Consider the following 20,990-nt stretch of genomic DNA (forward strand, 5'->3'; position numbering starts at 1 on the left):
TGACAGATAAGAGAATATATTGTATATTTTCAATATAAATGTTAATAGAAATATTCCTTTGTACAAAATATTCTTTACACTGACATTTTGCCAATAACATAATTCATCAAAAGTTTTGCATACAGTTATTCTACATATTCATGCCTCAAAAGTATAATTTCGTCCTAAAAATGGTACTCATTTGTTGTTATTTCTACAATCATCATCCCCACCATGGCCGCCATTGCTGACCTCTCGATCTGATATGATCACAGGATAATTGTCTGATTAATGTAAGATTACAACCATGATGCAGGTCATGTTTGTGGGCACCTAACATTAGTAAGTAAACTTGAGGGCATAATGAAACAAAAATATTATTGAGCTTGGACCTTTGAAATTTGATGAAATCCAAGTGTCTTTGATAAATACACAAATTTGAATGAGGAAAGTAAGGAAAATGCATTAGTTTTGCTAATACATTTGACATATGTGTTAATGATACACATCTGCCTTTGTAACTATCATATACCATATGAATATGATTAATAAGATGAGGAACAGACTCTTTAAACCAAAGAATGTAATATACATTTACACCAATCACTGTGAGCAAGGGTTTCCATGTTAAACTGTAATCAAATACTGGTTTTCAATATGATATACAGTATATACTGTAGACCTACAGGCAACTTGCAAGTTAACTTTTAATGTTATTATCCTCTACATCTTTCATGTTCCCAAATGATTGTCCTCGAATATTAGAATGCCACATGAGGTTCATTGAGGTTATTTTCATAATTATTAGTGACTTTATTTTTCCTGATTGATGGGTGATATATTTTTATATTATATACAGTTCAATGTAATACATATGGAAGGTTTCCAGACCAAGAAGAAAAAAGAGAAATAGAAGGAAAAGGGTGAATTATAATATCATTTTCTGAGAAGTACTAAAAATATATAGCAAAATTAGATTTTTGTAAAAAGGTCAAAACTTTGCTAGCTCGCATCTCTTTAAAAAATTTAGCCCTAGATGCAATATCTGACCCCACTCAAAATTTTTTGGTCCTTATGCTAGTGATTATATAGATCTATTTTTTTAGACTCGGCACTGCATTTTATGGTCATTCTCCTGTGTGAAAAAATTAAAGGGAACTTAATTAATGTTGAAAGACAAAATAGTAAAACCTTTTATCTCTTTCAACCAATAATAATTAACTGAAATTGTTCTTCTCAACTAGATAGTTTGATTTTTTTTCTTCTATATCTATTTCATAGGCTAAATAGAAGCACCAGAATAATTCATTTTGTTTGTATTAATTAACATAATTTATACTTGCTACTACCTGAAGATAACCCCGCCCCCAGAAAAAAATAATTATAATAATTCAATCCATACTACCTTTTTGCAAAAAAAAATCTCAATACATCACCAAACACTATTTACAAAAATCTAGAAAAAACTACACTAACCAGAATATGAAAAATCACATACTTCATTCCATGAATTCATATCATAAACCACAAAACATAAACAATCAAATGAAAGTATTCTTCCTTGATCATGAAGTGTATGAAATAAAATAACAAATGAGAAAAGTGGTTCTAAAAACAATCAATACATAATGAAAGCCAACAATGAAACACCTTCTATATATTGCATAACTTAAAATGGAATTTGCTAGAAAAAATACGAACACAAATTACACAATCATATAAATAAATTTCTGTTGTCATATTAGTGAGATAGCAATTTGAGAGAGTAGAAAGACAAATACAAAAATGGATAATTGCAAGTAACTATTTTGATCATATTAAATATTCTTTTTGTTTTATAGGAAATATGATAAACCATGATACAAAAACATTCAATAAATCACTGCATTTCATTAAATTGAACATATTCTATTCAACAAAAGTATATAAACAACAATTCATTATATTGCTTAATTTCTAGAGGGAACGCCATTTTTCTACTTAAAGATGTTATGTACGGTTCATAATTACTTTAAGCAAAGAAATTTATTTTTCTGAAAGGGAGTAATAATTGAAAGTTAGCATTCACTTTGACACACAAAGATAATATCAGAATGATGGGGGGGGGGGGGGGAAGTGACTTCATTTCTATAGATAGTGAAATGAGATTTAACATGACCAGCATGAAATGATATTCTCCTCAACAGTATCTGAAACAATAGAAGACAACAAAAGAAAAAAAAATACATATGAATGTACTGCAGAATATAACTGACCTCTGTTCAATATAATGATAGATAAATAATTCAAAAAAAAATTCTTCACATATAGTCAAGTAATTTGATACAACTAGCACTGAGATCCTTATTGCTTGGCAATGATGGTTACTGTTATTAGGGCACATAGAATCAGGGTCAAGGTTGCCCTTAGTGATGTGCCCCTTCCAGATTTTGGAGTTGTTTGACCTCTAGTCACAGGTATAGGATTATTATTGTACAGACTGGTCGGAAACTCATCAGTATTGCGATCGCGACACCATACTTCTGGATCTGGTGTATCTGAAATTTTCAAGAAAAAAAGGAAAAAACTTGATAAACTTTACAATATATATGTCACAAAGACATCAACAAACAAACAAGCTTGATATATTTGTCAATATTTTATTCTGCAAAAGAAATACAAAATACAACTAGAACTGCAATCGTTTCAGAACGATGTGCATGCATTGACGCCTGTGATTTAATAGAGGGCAAGAAACAGAAGGATATAGAGAGAAAACTCTAGATGATATATATTCTCAAAATATTAGTGGGCGCTATTTCTTAAAAGAATGGTCACTGATGCGTAACACACAGTTAGATTATGTGAAATGATACAATTGGCAAACCCTGAAAATATGAGACCAAAATGATTGAAAACAAAGAAGTTTTGGCCATTTTTAATTTCTTTAGTTTGCAAAAAGAGGGCGCTATTTCTAAATGTAATGGTCACTGATGCGTAAAAAAAGCATATGGATCGTGAAGGATGATATTATTAGCCAGCCCTGAAAATATAAGACCGAAATGAATAATAACATCTAAGTTATTGTCATTTAACTATTTGTTGACTTTGCAATACAGGGCGCTATTTCTAAAGATGATAGTCACTGATGCGTAACAAACAAGTGAATTATGTAGAATGTTACCAAAAGCAAACCCTGAAAAAAAGAGACCGAAATGAATGATAACAACAAATTTATTAACATTTTTCATTATGAGACTTTTCAATAGAGGGCGCTTTTTATTAAGGTAGTGATCACTGATGCGTGAAAACCATTTGAAATATGAAGGACGATACTAGAGGCAAACCCTGAAAATATGAGACCAAAATGATTGGAAACAAAGAAGTTATGGCCATTTTACTTTTTTCGACTTTTCAATAGAGGGCACTTTTTCTAAAGATAATAGTTACTGATGCGGAACGAAACGGTGAATTATGAAGGATGTTACCGTAGGCAAACCCTGAAAATATTAGACCAAAAGGAATGAAAACAAGGAAATTATGGCCATTTTACTATTTTGAATTTTTCTATAGAAGGCGCTATTTTTTAAGTTAATAGTCACTGATGCGTAAAAAACCAAGGAATTAGAAAACATATTACCATCAGCAAACTCTGAAAATATTAGACTGAAATAAATGAAAACAAGTAAATTATGGCTCTTTTACTATTTTGCACTTTTTAATAGAGGGCGCTATTTATTCAGGTAGTGGTCACTGATGCGCATTACTGCGTTCGAATTATGAGGGATGATACTTAAAGCAAACCCTGAAAATATGCGACAAAAGTGATTGAAAACAAGGAAGTTATGGCCATTTTACGATTTTCTTAATTTGCATTTCAATAAATATGAACATTTTGAACGTAGACTATCTTGGATTTGAATTTAGGGCAAAAAGGCATTTTGAAGGGCAAGTAGTATTTTTTTCATATGAAAGAGCAATTCTTAAATAATCTATTGCAAATTTTTATAAGTCGGTAGCATGCAGGATGCGGGAGTTAGGACGAGATTAGTAATGGTATGCAAATGGACGTGAAATGGACAAAATGGCGCCTGCACTGTCATGCATGAATGATTTTAGAAAATGACATAAGAGGTACACAATAATGCATCATGGACATAATGTCTACCAAATCGGAATGAATTTGAATGAGGAACGGAGGCAGGGGAGGACTAACAAAAATTACATGTTAATCAAATTGGATTTTGGTACATTTTGCGCTCCATAGGAAGCTACATTCTCGAGTCAACCATTTTAGACCATATGGCCCCTCATAGGTTAAGTTCGTTTTTGTGTGAAACAGATCCCATAGACATTGTGTAAAATTCTGTTGTTGATATGTGTGCATTGTGACTAGTATACCATGCGTTCAGATTGGCTTATCTTGAAATTTTCTGTTGTAACCTATGTCGTATTTGGTATCACTGGAAAGAGCATTTCAATGCGGTGACATTAATGATACCACTTTTATCTGTGCGCAAGCAATAGACCGGAAGTAAATGCCATATAAAGAAAGACATTAAAAATGAAAGTTTTGCACAATAATTTTAAGCTGACGTCAGATTTTTGTCAGTTTCTGTTACAAAAGGTTGACGAACGGTTGAAGTATATATCAATGCTCATATCTGCCAAGTAAGGAAGAATAAGCTTCAAGAATAAGGAAAAAAGAGCAAGTTGAAGTTGTGCTGGCATTATAGTGCATTTTTGCGTATTTTGCTGATTTTCGGGAGCATTTTTCAGATATTTCGTCAGTGGTAAGGTATATATTTTTCTAAATGGCATGAAAGGGCATATCTTGAAGACCCTAAATTCAAAAAAGGGTACGGGTTTAGCAATGCATGACGCAATGAGGAGCATTCAAAGGTGAGCGTTTTTGAAAATTTAGAGGGAGCTATTTCAATGACGGAAGGTCAGCGATGCGTGGAAACTGAGTAGTATGTATGATATGGTACCGTAATCAATTCCTGAAAATATGAAATTGAAATGAATAAAAATAAGAAAGTTATGGCCATTTTACGATTTTTTGACTTTACATTTCAATAAATATGAAGTTTTTGAACAAAGGCTATTTCGGATTTGAATTTAGGGCATGAAGATGGCATTGTAAAGGTCAAGTTATATGTCGCAGATGATGGAGCAATTCTTTGACTATCTATAGCAATTTGTTAGAAGTCTGTAGCATGCAGGATGGGGGAGTTAGGACGAGATTTGTAATGGTATGCAAATGGACTTGAAATATACAAAATGGCGCCTGGATGGTCATGCATGAGTGATTTTGGAAAAAAGAAGACCAGAGGCACAACTAGGGATGCTGGACAACATGTCTACCAAGTTTGAATGAATTTGGATGAGGGACGGAGCCAGGGCAGAGCTAACAAAAACCATGTGTTAAACAAATGGGATTTTGTGGAAGAAAAAGAAGAAGACGACGTAATAGGAATACGGAACAAGAACAATGCATTGTCACCATTGGGCGTCAATGCAATTATAAATAAAAATTGAAATAATACATTATCTAATATCAATATACCATTCTCATTTAAGCTGATAAAGTTAATCAACCAAAGCACCAACTCCACTGACTACAATTGCAGGCCATGTTTAGATGTAGTTTTACATGCATATAAAGTATTATGGGATGAAGATTGCTCATTCCTAATGCATGCTGATTAATCTTATACCGCTTCCTCCTTCTGAAAATCTTGAGGGATTTGACTAGATTTCAGGCCTTACCTGGATCACTAATCACAAATCTAAACCAGAAGCTGACAGCAAATTGGTCACAGCTCTCCCGACAAAAAAACTGATATGTCACCTCTTCACTAGGACATGGAACACAACTGGTAATTTGACCCTTTATGCAAAAAGAATTAAAAAGAATATGCAATATACAATGTTAATAAGACTCTAATATTCTGATATGGTACAACAAACTTGAACAAAGCGCAGAAACATTCTTAATATTATCTAAATATGGTGACAAAATATGTGAATAAATGAACATTATGTGGGCTTCAAGATAAAATAGGATCATAAGTTGTACCAACCATATCTTGATATTACAATGATTTATTCTTTGTGTCATAACTCATTGTTACACTGTCTTCACAATTAAGTCACAAATTTGTACACACATCTCTTGACAAATTATTTTGCTTAGACCTAAAAAAAGAATTTGAATTGCATGCAATTTCTTATCACCATATGGCAACACATATTGGAAAATAACTGCTGCAATGCAAAGAGTATCTTCCCAATATTCATTCTGCACAATAATTAAGTCCATGATATATGGAAGCTCCGTTCATACAGAAAACACTGGTTAGGTGTAAAAGAGAATTCATACACAATAAAAAAAAAACTAAGAAAAAATGTTCAATTTTAGACAACCACTTTAAAGTAACACATGTATTATGATTTTTGTCAACTTTCCAAGTGCATAGCAAATTTCCATACTAAAGACATACATAAATAAATGACATATACTTACATCCCCACATATTGCTTCACTATTGGCAACATCTGACTGAGTGCTAACAGAGAGAATGAGTTGATTAAAAGAAATGATATGAAAATTCATAAAGACTTTACATGCACAATAATATATGATTAATGTAACATAGTGTTCTACTGTAAGCACAATGGTATAAACAGACAATTTAAATAATAAAAAGACTCTCCACTCCAATTAACAGTTGATAATAAAAAGTTTTCAGAAATAAAACAAGCTTAACACTGAATACTTCATCCAAATTGTATGGTACATAAAATAAGATAAAGATTGCATTTGAAGTTTTGCTTAATTTCACAAACATTTATGTATAAATCCTGGTCAGCATGCCAATGAGGGAACTTATGATGTCACTCACACATCATTTTTTTTTAATGAAATACAGATGAGTATCAAAAATAAAGGTCTGGGGAGTAAACTGTTATTCAATTGAGAAATACCTTAAGATTGGATCTTGCCCTCCCCTTTGAAAAATGGAATTGTCCCTGATTCTTACAAGGGGTATAAAGATAGTTCATGATATGCCATAATCATTATTCAATTACAGACCACTCTAACAAAATTGTCTAATCTACAGAAATAAAACATTTACGCATAAACTTTAACTATCGCACACTAGATCTCAAGAAGAATTCACAATCTAGGGTTATTGACTTTTAATGATTTACCAGTGATGCAATTGCATGCATGTAATACCTACCAAATACTGGACTGTTGCTCTGGTTCAACCTGCATGGGAAAAACAGAAGATGAAGAGGACAATCAACACCAGTTACCAAATCAAATATAATGACATTACATCCTGAACATAACAGGTTCTGTCACATAATATAGTCTAAACATAGAGTATGGATCCATTTGAAAATCTTTATCACATACTGTTGAGACTGGTGTACATGTAGATGTAGGATGAATCATAAAAAACAAACAAAGTCATCCATCAACATCTAGATTCATCTGCTTCAGTAGAAATTTACTAGAGACCGAATACTAAACATAAGCAGTACTTTCTAAGATGTTTTAGTTAGATGGCAGTATATGACAGGGCCTTTAATGTCTCTTTAATATTCATTGAGAACTTTTCGAGAAGTGAAAAAAAAGGAGAACAAAAAAAAAGTGGAAGAAAAGGGAAGAGAGAAGTATACAGATTGAGGTCTAGTTATAGGTCACCATTCATACTGATATATGTAGAAAGGAAAAACACTGTCATTAGTAGACTTCCATTATTTATTTCCAATTTAATAAACCAAGTTTTGAATTATCTGTGCAGATTAATGAAGGCCTATCACTTATACTCGTTTCTTTTTTATAAACTTTTTCTTATTTCCAGAAAGCTCGTACTTTTCATAGTGTTTAAAGTCTGACAGACATGTTGGGACAAATTGCCCGATATATGCTTCAGTTGTGCAGACAAACTTGCAAACTGTCTTTGTGATTATTTTGCCCTAAATTTTAATAAATAAAACTGGCCCACAGTTTCTTTTTAACAAGGTGACAGACAAAATCTCTGACCATTGCAACACTTTAGCTCACTAATATTTGATTGACTTAGTCCACATATTCTGATTTTTTAATTGCAGGGGTTTGTCTGAACATGTCTTCCCTTAAAGAGATAGACCTATGTACTTCCATGCTTTAGACCAACATTGCATCAAAGTAGTAGCTTTGCCACCCAATAGTAACTTCAATTGTTATTTACAATGCCATAATATATTCAATAATGCAATAAGGTCATATTTTCTTCCTTCTTTCAGTAATAAGAAATAACAAATATTATAAGAGTCAAGTTTTCAAAAAGTCCACCTTCCACATGAGTTAAATACAATGTAATTGTATTTAAGTTGAAGTAATTTCAAATGCAAAATGCATCATTTATTTTAGGGAATTGCTCATTCATCCTGTGACCACAAAAATCTTACTTTGATTGAGACAGTATTTCTTACCCACAGTTCATAGTTTGTAACTTTGCATCTATAGATGGACCAAAAAGGAATATAGAATTCACCTGTTCATGCCCTATGAATTTTCACTATTCTTATTTTAAGTAAGTCATTAGAGCAAGCTATGTCCAACACACTGTGGGAAGCCATGTACATGTCCAACTTGCAAGCAAATATTTAGAGTAGGTAGGCCTACTGCTGTGTTTGTAATGAGTAATGGTCCTTAGGTGACAACAATATGTACCTTCCTCCCGGGGGGGGGCCACTTCCATTGACGAGTGGATACCATGCGCGACCATGGGGTCTCGAAAAGCACCCTAAACACGTATTTTCCATATTCTGAAAATGCACCCCTTAACAAGTATTGGCGTCTGAAACCCTACCCTTAACAAGTATTGGAAACAAAACGATACTCTTAGCAAGTATATTCCCTGAAATGAACCCTTAAACAAGTACAGCGATTTTTTATTGTTATGTCACGGGTCCGTCGGTCGTCGATTTTACCTTTACACCCCAGCTTTACACACCATTTGGTTGAGTACGGCCCCACCTACCACACCTCGTGCAAATCGAACCCTAAACACGTAGTGTTGGGGCAAAAAGGACATCCTTTTTAAAACATTTTCATTTTGTTTTATCATCTCCGCAAATTTGACCCTAAACTCGTAGCTTTCCTAGCGAAATAGATACCCTTTTTTCATTATTTTTGTGTTTTAGACACCCTTATCACGTTACGTACGTAACGTGCCCTATCTTGAAAAAGACATCCTTTTTACGTGTTTTTTTGGTCGCGCATGGTATCCACTCGTCAATGGAAGTGGCCCCTCCGGGACCTTCCTTTGCAAGATGACTTTAAATTCAGCAGTTGTTTGAATTCAATCTTCATGTATAAAACCATTGTCATAACCTGTTTAATGGTTTCAAAGTACATGTATCCTCCTGCTGTATCTATGAAATATATTATCAAAGGCTGAAGCAACTCTTTACCACCCAAAAAATAATTATAAAAAAAAACATATATGTGACCATCCACCTCAAAACCCCTAACTAGTATTTTTAGTAAAATAAATATGTAGTTTATTATTGCCTTCAGCTAGCAAATTTTTTTTTTTTTTTTTAAGTGGCTATGCTGATGCGATCTAAATAGTCACGCTGTCTGAATAAAAATCCTTCCTCTGCTCTCAAGGACCGTATGACATGATGTACTCATCATTTTTAGATGTGAATATTTAAAAAGAAACTCTCATTTTATTCAAAGAAATTGAGTACTTAACATATTTGAAAAAGGCAGATAGTCTCCTTTATAGGTTCCCCACCAACATATTAAAATAATTTTAATAATAAATAAAAATAAATTTTCTGCATATGGATTAAAGCACTTGCTTGGTCTCTACCTTCTGCATTTAAAGCAATATTATTACTCACGAGGCAATTTTTTTTTCTTTGTGCATTCAACCCACTGTCCAAGATCTCTTAGCAGTGTGAAAATGGTCTTTAAAAATGTTTGTACTGTATTTTGTAACTTTTGCTGAATTTAAACTAAATTAACAACAATGGTAGCAAAACCACCATAGCAAAATATTCAGCTACCCCAATTATCAAATCAATAATAAATTTGGTAGAACTCTTGAATTTAGAATCCTTACCATAATTTCTAAATACTGAGAGTTGGTACATCCAGTGATTGTTACACATGGTCGTCTAGCATTAGCACCTGCATCATTGATGTAATCAATGGTATCACTCTGAAAACCTAGTGGTCTACCATCAGGTTGATTGAGACTTGATGGATCCCTGTCGTAAGCAGATTCATTTCTCACAGGTTCCCATGTTATGTAGTCTTGGGCATCACATTGACTATCACAATCTGTTTTAAATGAGAAAAAAAAATCAAGTTAAAGTTAAAATACAATATGGAAAGGAAGACAAAACTTGATATGATACTTAATATTAAATTGTCGGCTTCCTGCAAGAAGGTAATTAATTAGCACACTCTGACATGCTAATCACAGTTTCAGGATAATTTAGGTTAAAGTAAAGGTTTTAGAAATACTCTCCCTGATTAGCAACAATAGAGACAATAATAATTGTTCTCAGATAAATGGCTGAATATTTTTTTCCAAATAATAATGATGCTTGTAATTTTGGTTTGAGCGGTTTAGAATTTCCCTGTACCAAAATGCCATAGGGGATACAACAACCCTGACCGCGATTTCAATGTGCGCGGCCAATCAAAATGTTGTATTGCTTTTTCACATGTAAAGTCAATGCAGTGCCGATACGACGGTTTGACTGTCTGCGCATTTGCATATTAAGTGCATGCAGCTGTTGTTTGTTTTGCTACAGTACCTATTTCTTGTGGGATTTGCGCATTTTATCAAACAATTTGTATGGCATAACCATGAAAATCCCCACATATCTCAGAAACTAACATAAATCGCTGCCTAGAAACTTTTTTAATAGGACTTGTACATTCATTTTCTGCAAAAATTCCAAAATCGATTTTTTGTTTTTGTTTTTGTTTTGTTTGTTTGTCCAAAATTGACTGATACGAAGGTTCGGATGTACGCCGAAGTTTTTACTGCTTAGAGCTTACAGTAACAAGATCAAAACAGTCAATAAAAAGATAAATATCAAACAAGTGTAATGCTGGAAATTTTAATCTTAAAGCACAGCATCAGATTTATATATTGACATTTTAAAGCTCTGCTATTTCCACAATTATGAACAGCAAAGGAATAAGAGAGAGACCATAATGTAACATACTCACTATTCCTTTTTAATCATACAAAAATAATATACAACTGAAATATTTTTCAAACTTAACAAAAATTAGAGGAAGGTCTTAATTTAATAAAACTTCTAGTTACAACAGTGGCATTTGAAAATATATTTAGAGGAATAAATTAATTTATCCAAATTAAAATGATGGGAAAGTGAAAAACATTTATAAAAACAAATACAAAAATTGAGCCCAACCAGAGTGGAAAGTTATTGGAAAGAAATAACAAGAGGAGCGCCTCTGGCAGTCTCGCCTGCATTCTGCAATTCAATATATAGCAGCAGTGCTGACTGTGAAAACGAAAATAGAATAATCATTTTAAAAAAAAACATTCATACGATGATAAAATACAATGTTCATTGACTCTAGTCTTTATGTCATTTGACATTAATCGTGATGTCACTGAAGACTTGTACAAGACGATCAGTGATACTTGATTACCCTTAATTTCACATTTCATGAACTAAATTAAATCCATAAACTTTAAAATTTATGATGGTAATTCAACAAATACCCCCAACATGGCCAAAGTTCACTGACCTTGGTCAAATGTGGTGGTGGTGGTGGTGATTTTTTACCTGATTGCTAAGAAAGCATGAATGCTTGTAAGCAAGCAACCATAGGACCGACGGCTTAAGGTCCTCTCCGAAGGACCTGGTACTGAGGATTAATGCCTTACCAAAGGGCACTAGCGCACCAAGTGAGAATCGAACCCGGGTCACCGAAATACGAATCCCCCGCTCTCTACCGACTGAGCTACATGTATCATGCCTCCTGTGACCTGAAACTGCAGGATGTTCACTGCATGATGCTTGATTACTCTTATGTCCAAGTTTCATGAACTACATGTAGGTACCCCGGGGGGCCACTTCCATTGACGAGTGGATACCATGCGCGACCATGGGGTCTCGAAAAGCACCCTAAACACGTATTTTCCATATTCTGAAAATGCACCCCTTAACAAGTATTGGCGTGTAAAACCCTACCCTTAACAAGTATTGGAAACAAAACGATACTCTTGGCAAGTATTCCCTAAATTGGACCCCTAAACAAGAACAGCGATATTTCAATCGATCGGTCGTCAGTTTTACCTAATTTACCTACATCATTGGGTTTAGTACAGCCCAACCTCCCCACATCTCGCGCAAATCGTACTCTAAACACGTAGTGTTGACTCTTGGGGCAAAAAGTACATCCTTTTTAAAACATTTTAGTCTTAATTTTTTGTACCCTTGGAAATTTTACCCTGAACACGTAGCTTTCCTAGCGAAAATAGATACCCTTTTTCATTATTTTAGTGTTTTTGACACCCTTATCACGTTACGTACGTAACTATCTTGAAAAAGACATCCTTTTTACGTGTTTTTTTGGTCGCGCATGGTATCCACTCGTCAATGTAACTGGCTCCCCCCCCCCCCCCGGGGTAGGTACACATACTTTCAGTTATGACTTATCTAAAAAACTTAACCTTGGTTAAGATTTTGTTTTTATTCCCCCAACATAATCTAAGTTCATTGACCCTAAATGACCTTTAACCTTGGTCATGTGACCTGAACTCACAAAGGCTGTTCAGTGATACTTGATTACTCTTATGTCCAAGTTTCATGAACAAGATCACTAAACTTTCAAAGTTATGATGGAAATCAACAAATACCCCCAACATGGCCAAAGTTCATTGACCCTAAATCACCTTTTACCTTAGTCAAGTACCTGAAACTCAGGCAATATTTTCAGTAATACTTGATTACCCTTATGTCAAAGTTTTAATCAAAAACTTAACCTTAAATTGATTAAGATTTTGACGTTGATTCCCCCAACATGGTCTAAGATCATTGACCCTAAATGAATTTTGACCTTGGTCATGTGACCTCAAACTATGAACTAGGCCCATATACTTTGTAAAGTTATGATGACATTTCAAAAACTTAACCTTTGGTTAAGATTTGATGTTGACGATGCCGCCACCATCGCCGTTGGAAAAGCGGCACCTACATGTAGTCTCGCTCTGCTATGCAGGCGAGACAAAAATGAAATCAGGAAAGCAGTTTGAAGTAGATAGTCAAATGTTTGAACAGAACAATAAAAACAATCAGAATACATTAGAATTTGAAAAAGTTGGAAGCACCCGGGGGGGCCATTTACATTGACGAGTGGATACCATGCGCGACCAAAAAAAACATGTAAAAAGGATGTCTTTTTCAAGATAGGGCACGTTACATACGTAACGTGATAAGGGTGTCAAAAACACAAAAATATTGAAAAAGGGTATCTATTTCGCTCGGAAAAATATACGTGTTTAGGGTCAAATATGCGTGGATGATAAAACAAAATAAAAATGTTTTATAAAGGATGTCCTTTTTGCCCCAACACTACGTGTTTAGAGTCCGATTTGTCATGTTTGCGCGAGGTGTGGAAGGTGGGGCCGTACTAAACCAAAATAATGGTGTGTAAAGGTAAAACCGACGACCGACGGACCCGTGACATAACAATAAAATATCGGTTCACTTGTTTAGGGGTTCATTTCAGGGAATACTTGCAAAGAGTATCGTTTTGTTTCAAATACTTGTTAAGGGGTGCATTTTCAGAATATGGAAAATACATCGCTGTACTTGTTTAGGGGCTCAGTTCTGGGAATACTTGCCAATAGTATTTGTTTCCAATACTTGTTAAGGGTAGGGTTTAACACGCCAATACTTGTTAAGGGGTGCATTTTCAGAATATGGAAAATACGTGTTTTAGGGTGCTTTCCAAGACCCCGTGGTCACGCATGGTATCCACTCGTCAATGGAAGTGGCCCCTCCGGGTGGAAGCATATATTTAGCAATTTCAAACTGGCAAGATGATTATGTCATTGCAATGTACACTGTGTTACACTCCAAAACACATTCAATAAATACATAAATAATTTTTTTTTAAATGACAAAATTTCATTTGTTTTCTTCCAAAAGTATTACTCAGAATGTTTAATCCAATTATGTCTGTCTATCCTATGTAGGCCTATAGTATTATCATGGAATGGTATTATCCACGAGAAAAGGGTTAGTCTGTGCACCCTGGGAATTACTCTCCAGAGTCCATGATTAAATATATGAACATTTGGGAGGATCTCTGTTTTCTTCCCTCCACATCAAGTTATTCAGGGATAAAGTTTGGACCTATTAAAATGGAGGGGAGATTGAAAGGAGGTTGTGGAATTAATGGGCACATCTATATGTTTTCATCCAATTAATGTGTGCATGCATTATTTTTATTTGCAACCCTGGATAACATACTAAACAAATAACAACCCTAAACTCATAACGTTAAGTCTGTGTCCAAGATACTCAAGAGGTAAGAAAATTGTTACCATGGTTGTTAGTGATAAAGATAAGAGAGTTAACAGACTATGCCTTAATTCCCTTGTAGGTTTGGCAATTTCCCAGGAAATTTAAATATTTCCCAACCAGATGGGAAATACTTGGAATGCGAGAAAGCCTAGAATACTGTATGCTTGAGGAACACCTGGCATACCTGCAAATATTCAAGAAGTATATTTAGAAGTATTTCCCTGCACTTTGAAACTATTTCTGATTTTCAAAAAAAATTTATTGAGGTGGTATTAACTATTAACCAGTATTATCACCTGTGTTTCCCACTCTTGCCCCTAAGTAAAAGGCTTCCATGGATGTACCTACACATGTACATGTACCAGTGAACGATATAAAGAGTCAGTGGTTATAGGTCAAACGCAATGGCATAATAGTAGCAACTCATTTCCTGTCTGAATAATAGGATGTATGACCTATCAGATCATAGAGCTTTTACAGATGATCAGATTAAACAAAGCCTGTGTGGTTCAGGCCGATAATTGTACTATTATTACAAAAAATATATTCATTCAACATGAACAGTGCACACACCATCATCAAACACATGAAAAAATCAAATGAAATAAAATGTATATGGCAGAAATCTTAATTATATGCTGAGAGTCAAACAAATGTTAGGGAGGCAGCGTAGCTCAGTCAGTTACAGCGTATGTTTCGGATAAGATCGTAGATCTCAACGTGAGGGGTTCAAATCTCGCTCATGCCAAAACGTGTCTAACAAAAAAAAAAGTCTGATGCTATAGCGTTGTGTGTTAGCGTGCCTCACCACTTTATTCAGTGCAGGTGTGAATGCAGTTGGAAATGCATCGGAAAGGAAGCAAATGTTGGTCCCGTGTGTATAGGAGAGTCACAACCTATGCACGTTAAAACCAGTACACTATTCATCAAAGAGTAGGGTATTCACCCGGTGTATTGCACGTGCCGGTCCCGGCAAAATTCAGGTCAAGTACCGGATGCGTTTATGCCCAGGAGGGCCCTGCATCGTATACATCCAGAATGTAAGATAAGAAGCTCATATCATTCTGAATTGATTTAATCCTTTCCAGTCATTCATTAGCACTAGACTGATTTGATTGATTGATTGAATCCATTTATTTCATTTCAATAAAAAGATATTTACAAAGTATTACATACACGATTATCACATAATATGCCAATACACAAATACATGCAAATATGAAATGAAATAAGAGAACTTAAAGAAAGGCCTTTAAGGCTTTATGGGTAAAAGTTGAGGATGTACATGTAATCTAGATCTTATAACTACAATTCTTCAAAATAGATGATCTACAACCAATAGAAAACAGTAAAGCATTTAATTGAAAGTCAAAATAATGAAAATAATAATCTAATTTCTATTAAAAATAATTTTTGTCTGGTTCTAACTAAATTAGATGGATTTAAACCTAACTTGTATAGTTCGTAGTTCAATTCCCATTCGAAATCTAATTTCAAAATAGAATCCTTTCATATTTATATACTCCAATTTTAACTGTCTACACAGAGAGAACATTTTTGTTGAACCAGTTTCATAATTTCTAAGAATGATCATCTGAAGTACATTTTTACTATCACAACAATGAGCCTTACTGTCAATACATTTGATACCTAATTCTAACATTTATTTTTATTGTACCATGCTTTTCATACTGCACATATTTTCGATAACCCCGGGAAACTGGTGGGGCTAAGGGGTCTTAGTCCTACCAATTTCCCGGGCTTAAGCTTAGCCAACTTCGGTTTCACACTACATTTAAGCAATATGGGCTAGCATAGGAAATAGTATGGTACTATCTGGCCCTGCAACATATGGAAAACTAGCGGACAGAAGGTCCTCGCTGCACGCGCGCACCCTTATAACACGCAGAATTCCCTTGCATCATACCCTTTTTTCACAAACAAATGTGTATCAAGGACAAGCTTTGATTCAGATAGAATTTCCGCCCCCCTGAAATGAATGTTAACAACTTCTTCTATCAGATGACCATAATTTTTTTACATTCAGTTGGTGGGAAATATGGCACTTTAATTATTACATTAAAATCACTCAAAACCATCCATAGTCAGGAATATGTATTGGGATAATGGGTTAGGGGACATTTTTATAGTACCCGGGTGGATTACATCCGTCGTCACATCGGTGGGTGATGATATCAAGAATTTCTGCCAAGATTATAATAAAGGGCACATTGTAAGGCAAATACTCATGAAAGAACCATGGAGATTGGTTAATAAGGAAATAGGGCACTTTTATCATCAAATCAGAGGAGATTTTCTTTGTGATAGTGATATGTCCGAAGAGCAAACCTACACTCGACGTGCATTCAACATATATAGGGCTGGACAGAGCTTTTGTGTACGTTGGTGTGTTGTTCGAGTCACAGCGGTTTTCTAGCTCTTTCCAAATAGTGCTGAACATTTTTTTAGGAATATATAAATATATATACCTTGTCAGTCCGAACTATGGATATAAATATATCAGATAAATATATCAGATACCATTATTTTTGCCAACAAAAATCAATTTTATTCTGTGAAAGTTGGATATGTCTCTGGATATTGTGACGGGTCCATTATGTATACGAGGGGTGCTTCCTAGCTTACCACTGCATCTAGGTAAGTCTGAAAATTAAGTTTTGCTTATTCCTTTCACTTTATAAAGACATTTTAAATGTTCAAACAATGATAATTTATGAAATTGACACAAAAAATTACGCTGAAACATTATTTGTGTATACATTTTATCCCTCTGTAATGCTATTTCCCCCATAAAGCCGCAATGGAACATTCTGCACCACTAGTCATACGATGATCGCGAGGTCTGCAAACGTCGTCTGCTATGTTTTTACATGTCCGGTACACTGTATGCAAGTTTTCGATATGAGAGCAGGGTTAGCCGGTTTATTGCGGTGCTAGCACCACGATTGTGGTGCTAAGAGATGCAATGTGAAACGAAACTGGGCTAAGTATTAGCCAATCACAGAAATCGAAATTGCAAGTTAATCATGCTCTGTGTGGCAAAAATCATCAATATTCATGAGCTGTACGATAGTCCCGGGTTAAGGCGTTAACCCTGGCTAATCAAATAGTATGGGGTTAAGAAAGACAGTGTGAAACCAAAAAAAAATAAAGATTGTATGGGGTTAAGGATAGTCTGGGATTATAGTATGGGGTTAAGTAAATGCAGTGTGAAAAGCATATCTGTCAAAATCACTCCATTCACGAGACAAGCCGAAAAGTAGTGTGTGATTTAGATTGAGTTTCACATAATGCACATGTATACACAAATAATTTGTATTTTATTAATTTATCAGAAAGTGCAGAGTACCATCAATTCTATACATTCATTGAGTTTATTAATTTCCTGGTTCAGTTTGTTCAGGTCACTGACTCTGGATAATTTTGTCAAAATTAACCTCAGAAATATCTTATAGTTTCTTTTCATAAGAAATTCATTCAAATTGATTGTACTCTTTTTTTGAAAATTATTGGAGAGAAGTCAGTTGTGTAATCGTTAAATGCAATGCATGACAAACAGATTTCAAATGACTTTTCCATTACTTCCTGTGATCATGAAATAAGGTTTGACTTGACTGCATAGATCTGATTCTGTGCCATTATACACCTGCACTCAAAGTGAAATTATAAATCAATTAAAATAATGAATTAGCATTAGTGGTATTACAAGCATGTTTCAAGCTTTGACACAGGTTTGAAAAAATATGAATTTTGAATTATAATTAAGTATAATCTTCCTGCCGAGTCTTACAAGATGTACAGTACATGTATTTAACATCAAATCTCTTCCATCTTGTAATACTCATTTAAATTTTATATAATTTGAGGATATATATATATATAGCCCATATTTTTCCTTAAAAAAACCCCTTAAGATATGATCACTTATTGCATATAAAGCTACAAACATTAAATCCTTTCCCCATTCTCTGCTTTAGAAATGGGTATGAATAAATTAGAATTTGGTCAGGATCCCAGCCAACATGAATGTTCATGTAAAATAAATCAACTCAAACACTTTTATATTCATATCATCAACAAAAATTAACAGTTTTAGGACAAAAGTACAAAGTATCAATGAGGACTAAATCCTTTGAATATTGACCAGGGAATTTACCAAAACTTTTGATTTGAATAAAAAATTGTTCTGTATCAGTGAATGTAGATCATCTAGATCTATTAGTTCAGATTCAACAACAGTTCAAAGCATGCAACTTACTAGTATAACAAAATGGACTTTTGGATGGGAACAGCCAATTAATTAACTGAATGGACACCTCCTAAAATCTGACATCTAGAGGCTAACAATTCCTCTGACTCTATTACACTTTAATGCGGCTTGTTAATCAAACTTGGTCATTGAAAGAAAGCTTCGAGTCTAACTATTACTGGTAACCCAAGCCCAAGGTCCTTTTCTGCTTGAACCTCAAGAGCTACTAGGTGGTTAGACAGGAATAACCGTCGTTTCTGGGGATTTATTTAACAATTTCTGACATTTTGCTATCATCCCCATGGGTGCAGAGCCAATGATACAGAGACTGAAGCTTTTGGTCTAATAGGTGGTTGGTTGGTAATGATTTTTGCAAATCCATCAAATTTCGACTATTGAACTTCTTATATAAAAATTAGGAATTTTTTTTTTTTTTTCAATTTTTTTTTTCAAATATATTTTGAAAATTGAGATAGAGCTATATCTAACTTTTTGTTCCTTAATCTTTACCCTCCCATTTTAGAAGTATACTTTTTTACCTGAGTTTTTTTCTTCTTATTGTTTATATTATTCTAAAAAGTAAGAAGGTTACCCGAATCCTGTCCCTAATTCTATGACACCATCCAGGCATCGTCCTGTCTGTCCGGTGCAGAAAGGGGCTCCCCTAGGCCAGGGATACAATAATCTTGAAACTTGACTCAAAGGTAAAGAATAAGAATTAACCTACAGTATTGAGGAATCTTTTCCTGTGGAAGTGCAAGAATCTTCAACCCTGAAGGAGGCAGATGTAATCTGAAGAAGTGATTACCACGTGATTTTTGCATACATACAAATACAATATGTCAGTTTTTTGGAAAATATCTAACTTGGGTCCATAATTTTCAAGTTTAAAGTACTAGCGGCTAGCTGGCTGCAGTTTCAGTTAAATGGCACCATGAGTGTATTCCAAGGGATTCGAGGCCGACAGAACAGGATGTCACTCTCTCATACATCCGCGCACACCAGTACCACTCCTACCAGCTCCAACGATTAGGAAAGAGATAGTGGTTAGCTCCATGGTTAGAGGTAGATCAATATACCAATACAGTAGGTCTACTTACCTTTTGAATACAGCACAAGGAGAGTGTAAAACACTAAAAACCCTTTAGAATACAGCCGCTTCATCTTATATAACTTCACTCTGACTTTGACTTTTACTTGAAAGAATTTAAAGCGACAATTATTTGCCCTTATTCAGTACAACGAAATCAGACAGCTGTTAATCCTTAGTTATATACCGGACAATGGCGTAATTCGTAATTAGCCCAAACTCAAAGGCACGTACCGGTAACTTTGTTGATCAGCGTAAAAACTCTCGCTGTTATCATGCGCTATGCAGTCACAATGCACAAACATTAATAAATAAGAATTGGTGACTCATATCCAATGGTTCAGCGCAGCCAAGTGAGCAAACACTGGTCTTAATTTCACCCTATCACGTTCTGAATAGAAATGTGCAATTCAGTGAAAACCCGCCCAAACCAAAGACAAAAATTATGAAGAGTTTGTTATTATGGGCAGGTTCCTGATACGTTTTATGCATATAGAAAAAGGGTCAACTATTTAGTAGACTTGTTAAGAGGTTGAACGCTGCATTTTTTTAGTACAAATGTCCCACTTGGCACAAATGTTCCTTGAGTCAAAAGAAAAAGATTCATCCAAAGAGACACGCTGTATCTATGCAAATAAGCAAGTAATTTGCATAAATTTGCATATTATGCATTATGTCGATATATTAAAAACAAGTATTTCAGAATATATATTTAACCAAAACTGCCCTAAAATTGGAAATAAAGACTTAGGGTAAGAAAGGGAAGAAAAATGTCATAAAATAATTGGGATATCCTTGTTTATTATTACCTAATTTACATAAATTATGCAAATTATAATTTAAAACAGAGTATTTTTCATGAATACTGAACTGTTTAAAAAAAACAGCAACTAATAAACAAAATCAACATTCTACATGAAAGCATGAAAGAGAATATATTAGCGAAAACATCGATATGCTTCATGACAGTCGGGATGACAGTATTAGTGTCTTAATTTGCTTAGAAAGAGGGCAATGCGGGGGGCAATGTGTCAAAAATGTATGACGTGATATTGCGCTAAAACGAGACCAAAA

General features: G+C 34.4%; 1 protein-coding gene across 3 annotated transcripts; it reads right to left on the bottom strand.

Moving 5' to 3' along the window:
• Positions 1-7: 7 nt before the first annotated feature.
• Positions 8-20,408, bottom strand: LOC129255486 (uncharacterized). 3 transcript variants are annotated; one of them, XM_064097385.1, is made up of 6 exons: positions 20,151-20,408; positions 10,095-10,315; positions 7,209-7,237; positions 6,488-6,530; positions 5,731-5,851; positions 8-2,516 (listed from the first exon to the last, which is right to left on the bottom strand). In XM_064097385.1, the coding sequence occupies exons 1-6, from the start codon at positions 20,191-20,193 to the stop codon at positions 2,323-2,325; spliced, it is 651 nt and encodes a 216-aa protein (XP_063953455.1). In that variant the 5' UTR covers positions 20,194-20,408; the 3' UTR covers positions 8-2,322. The 3 variants fall into 3 exon arrangements, with proteins under 3 accessions (XP_063953455.1, XP_063953454.1, XP_054749811.2); XM_064097384.1 differs by having other exon boundaries at positions 19,927-20,408; XM_054893836.2 differs by lacking the exon at positions 20,151-20,408 and adding an exon at positions 19,554-19,922.
• Between the last annotated feature and the right edge of the window lie 582 nt (positions 20,409-20,990).

This window comes from Lytechinus pictus, chromosome 3, assembly GCF_037042905.1.
Source record: "Lytechinus pictus isolate F3 Inbred chromosome 3, Lp3.0, whole genome shotgun sequence".
NCBI classification, from domain to species: domain Eukaryota; kingdom Metazoa; phylum Echinodermata; class Echinoidea; order Temnopleuroida; family Toxopneustidae; genus Lytechinus; species Lytechinus pictus.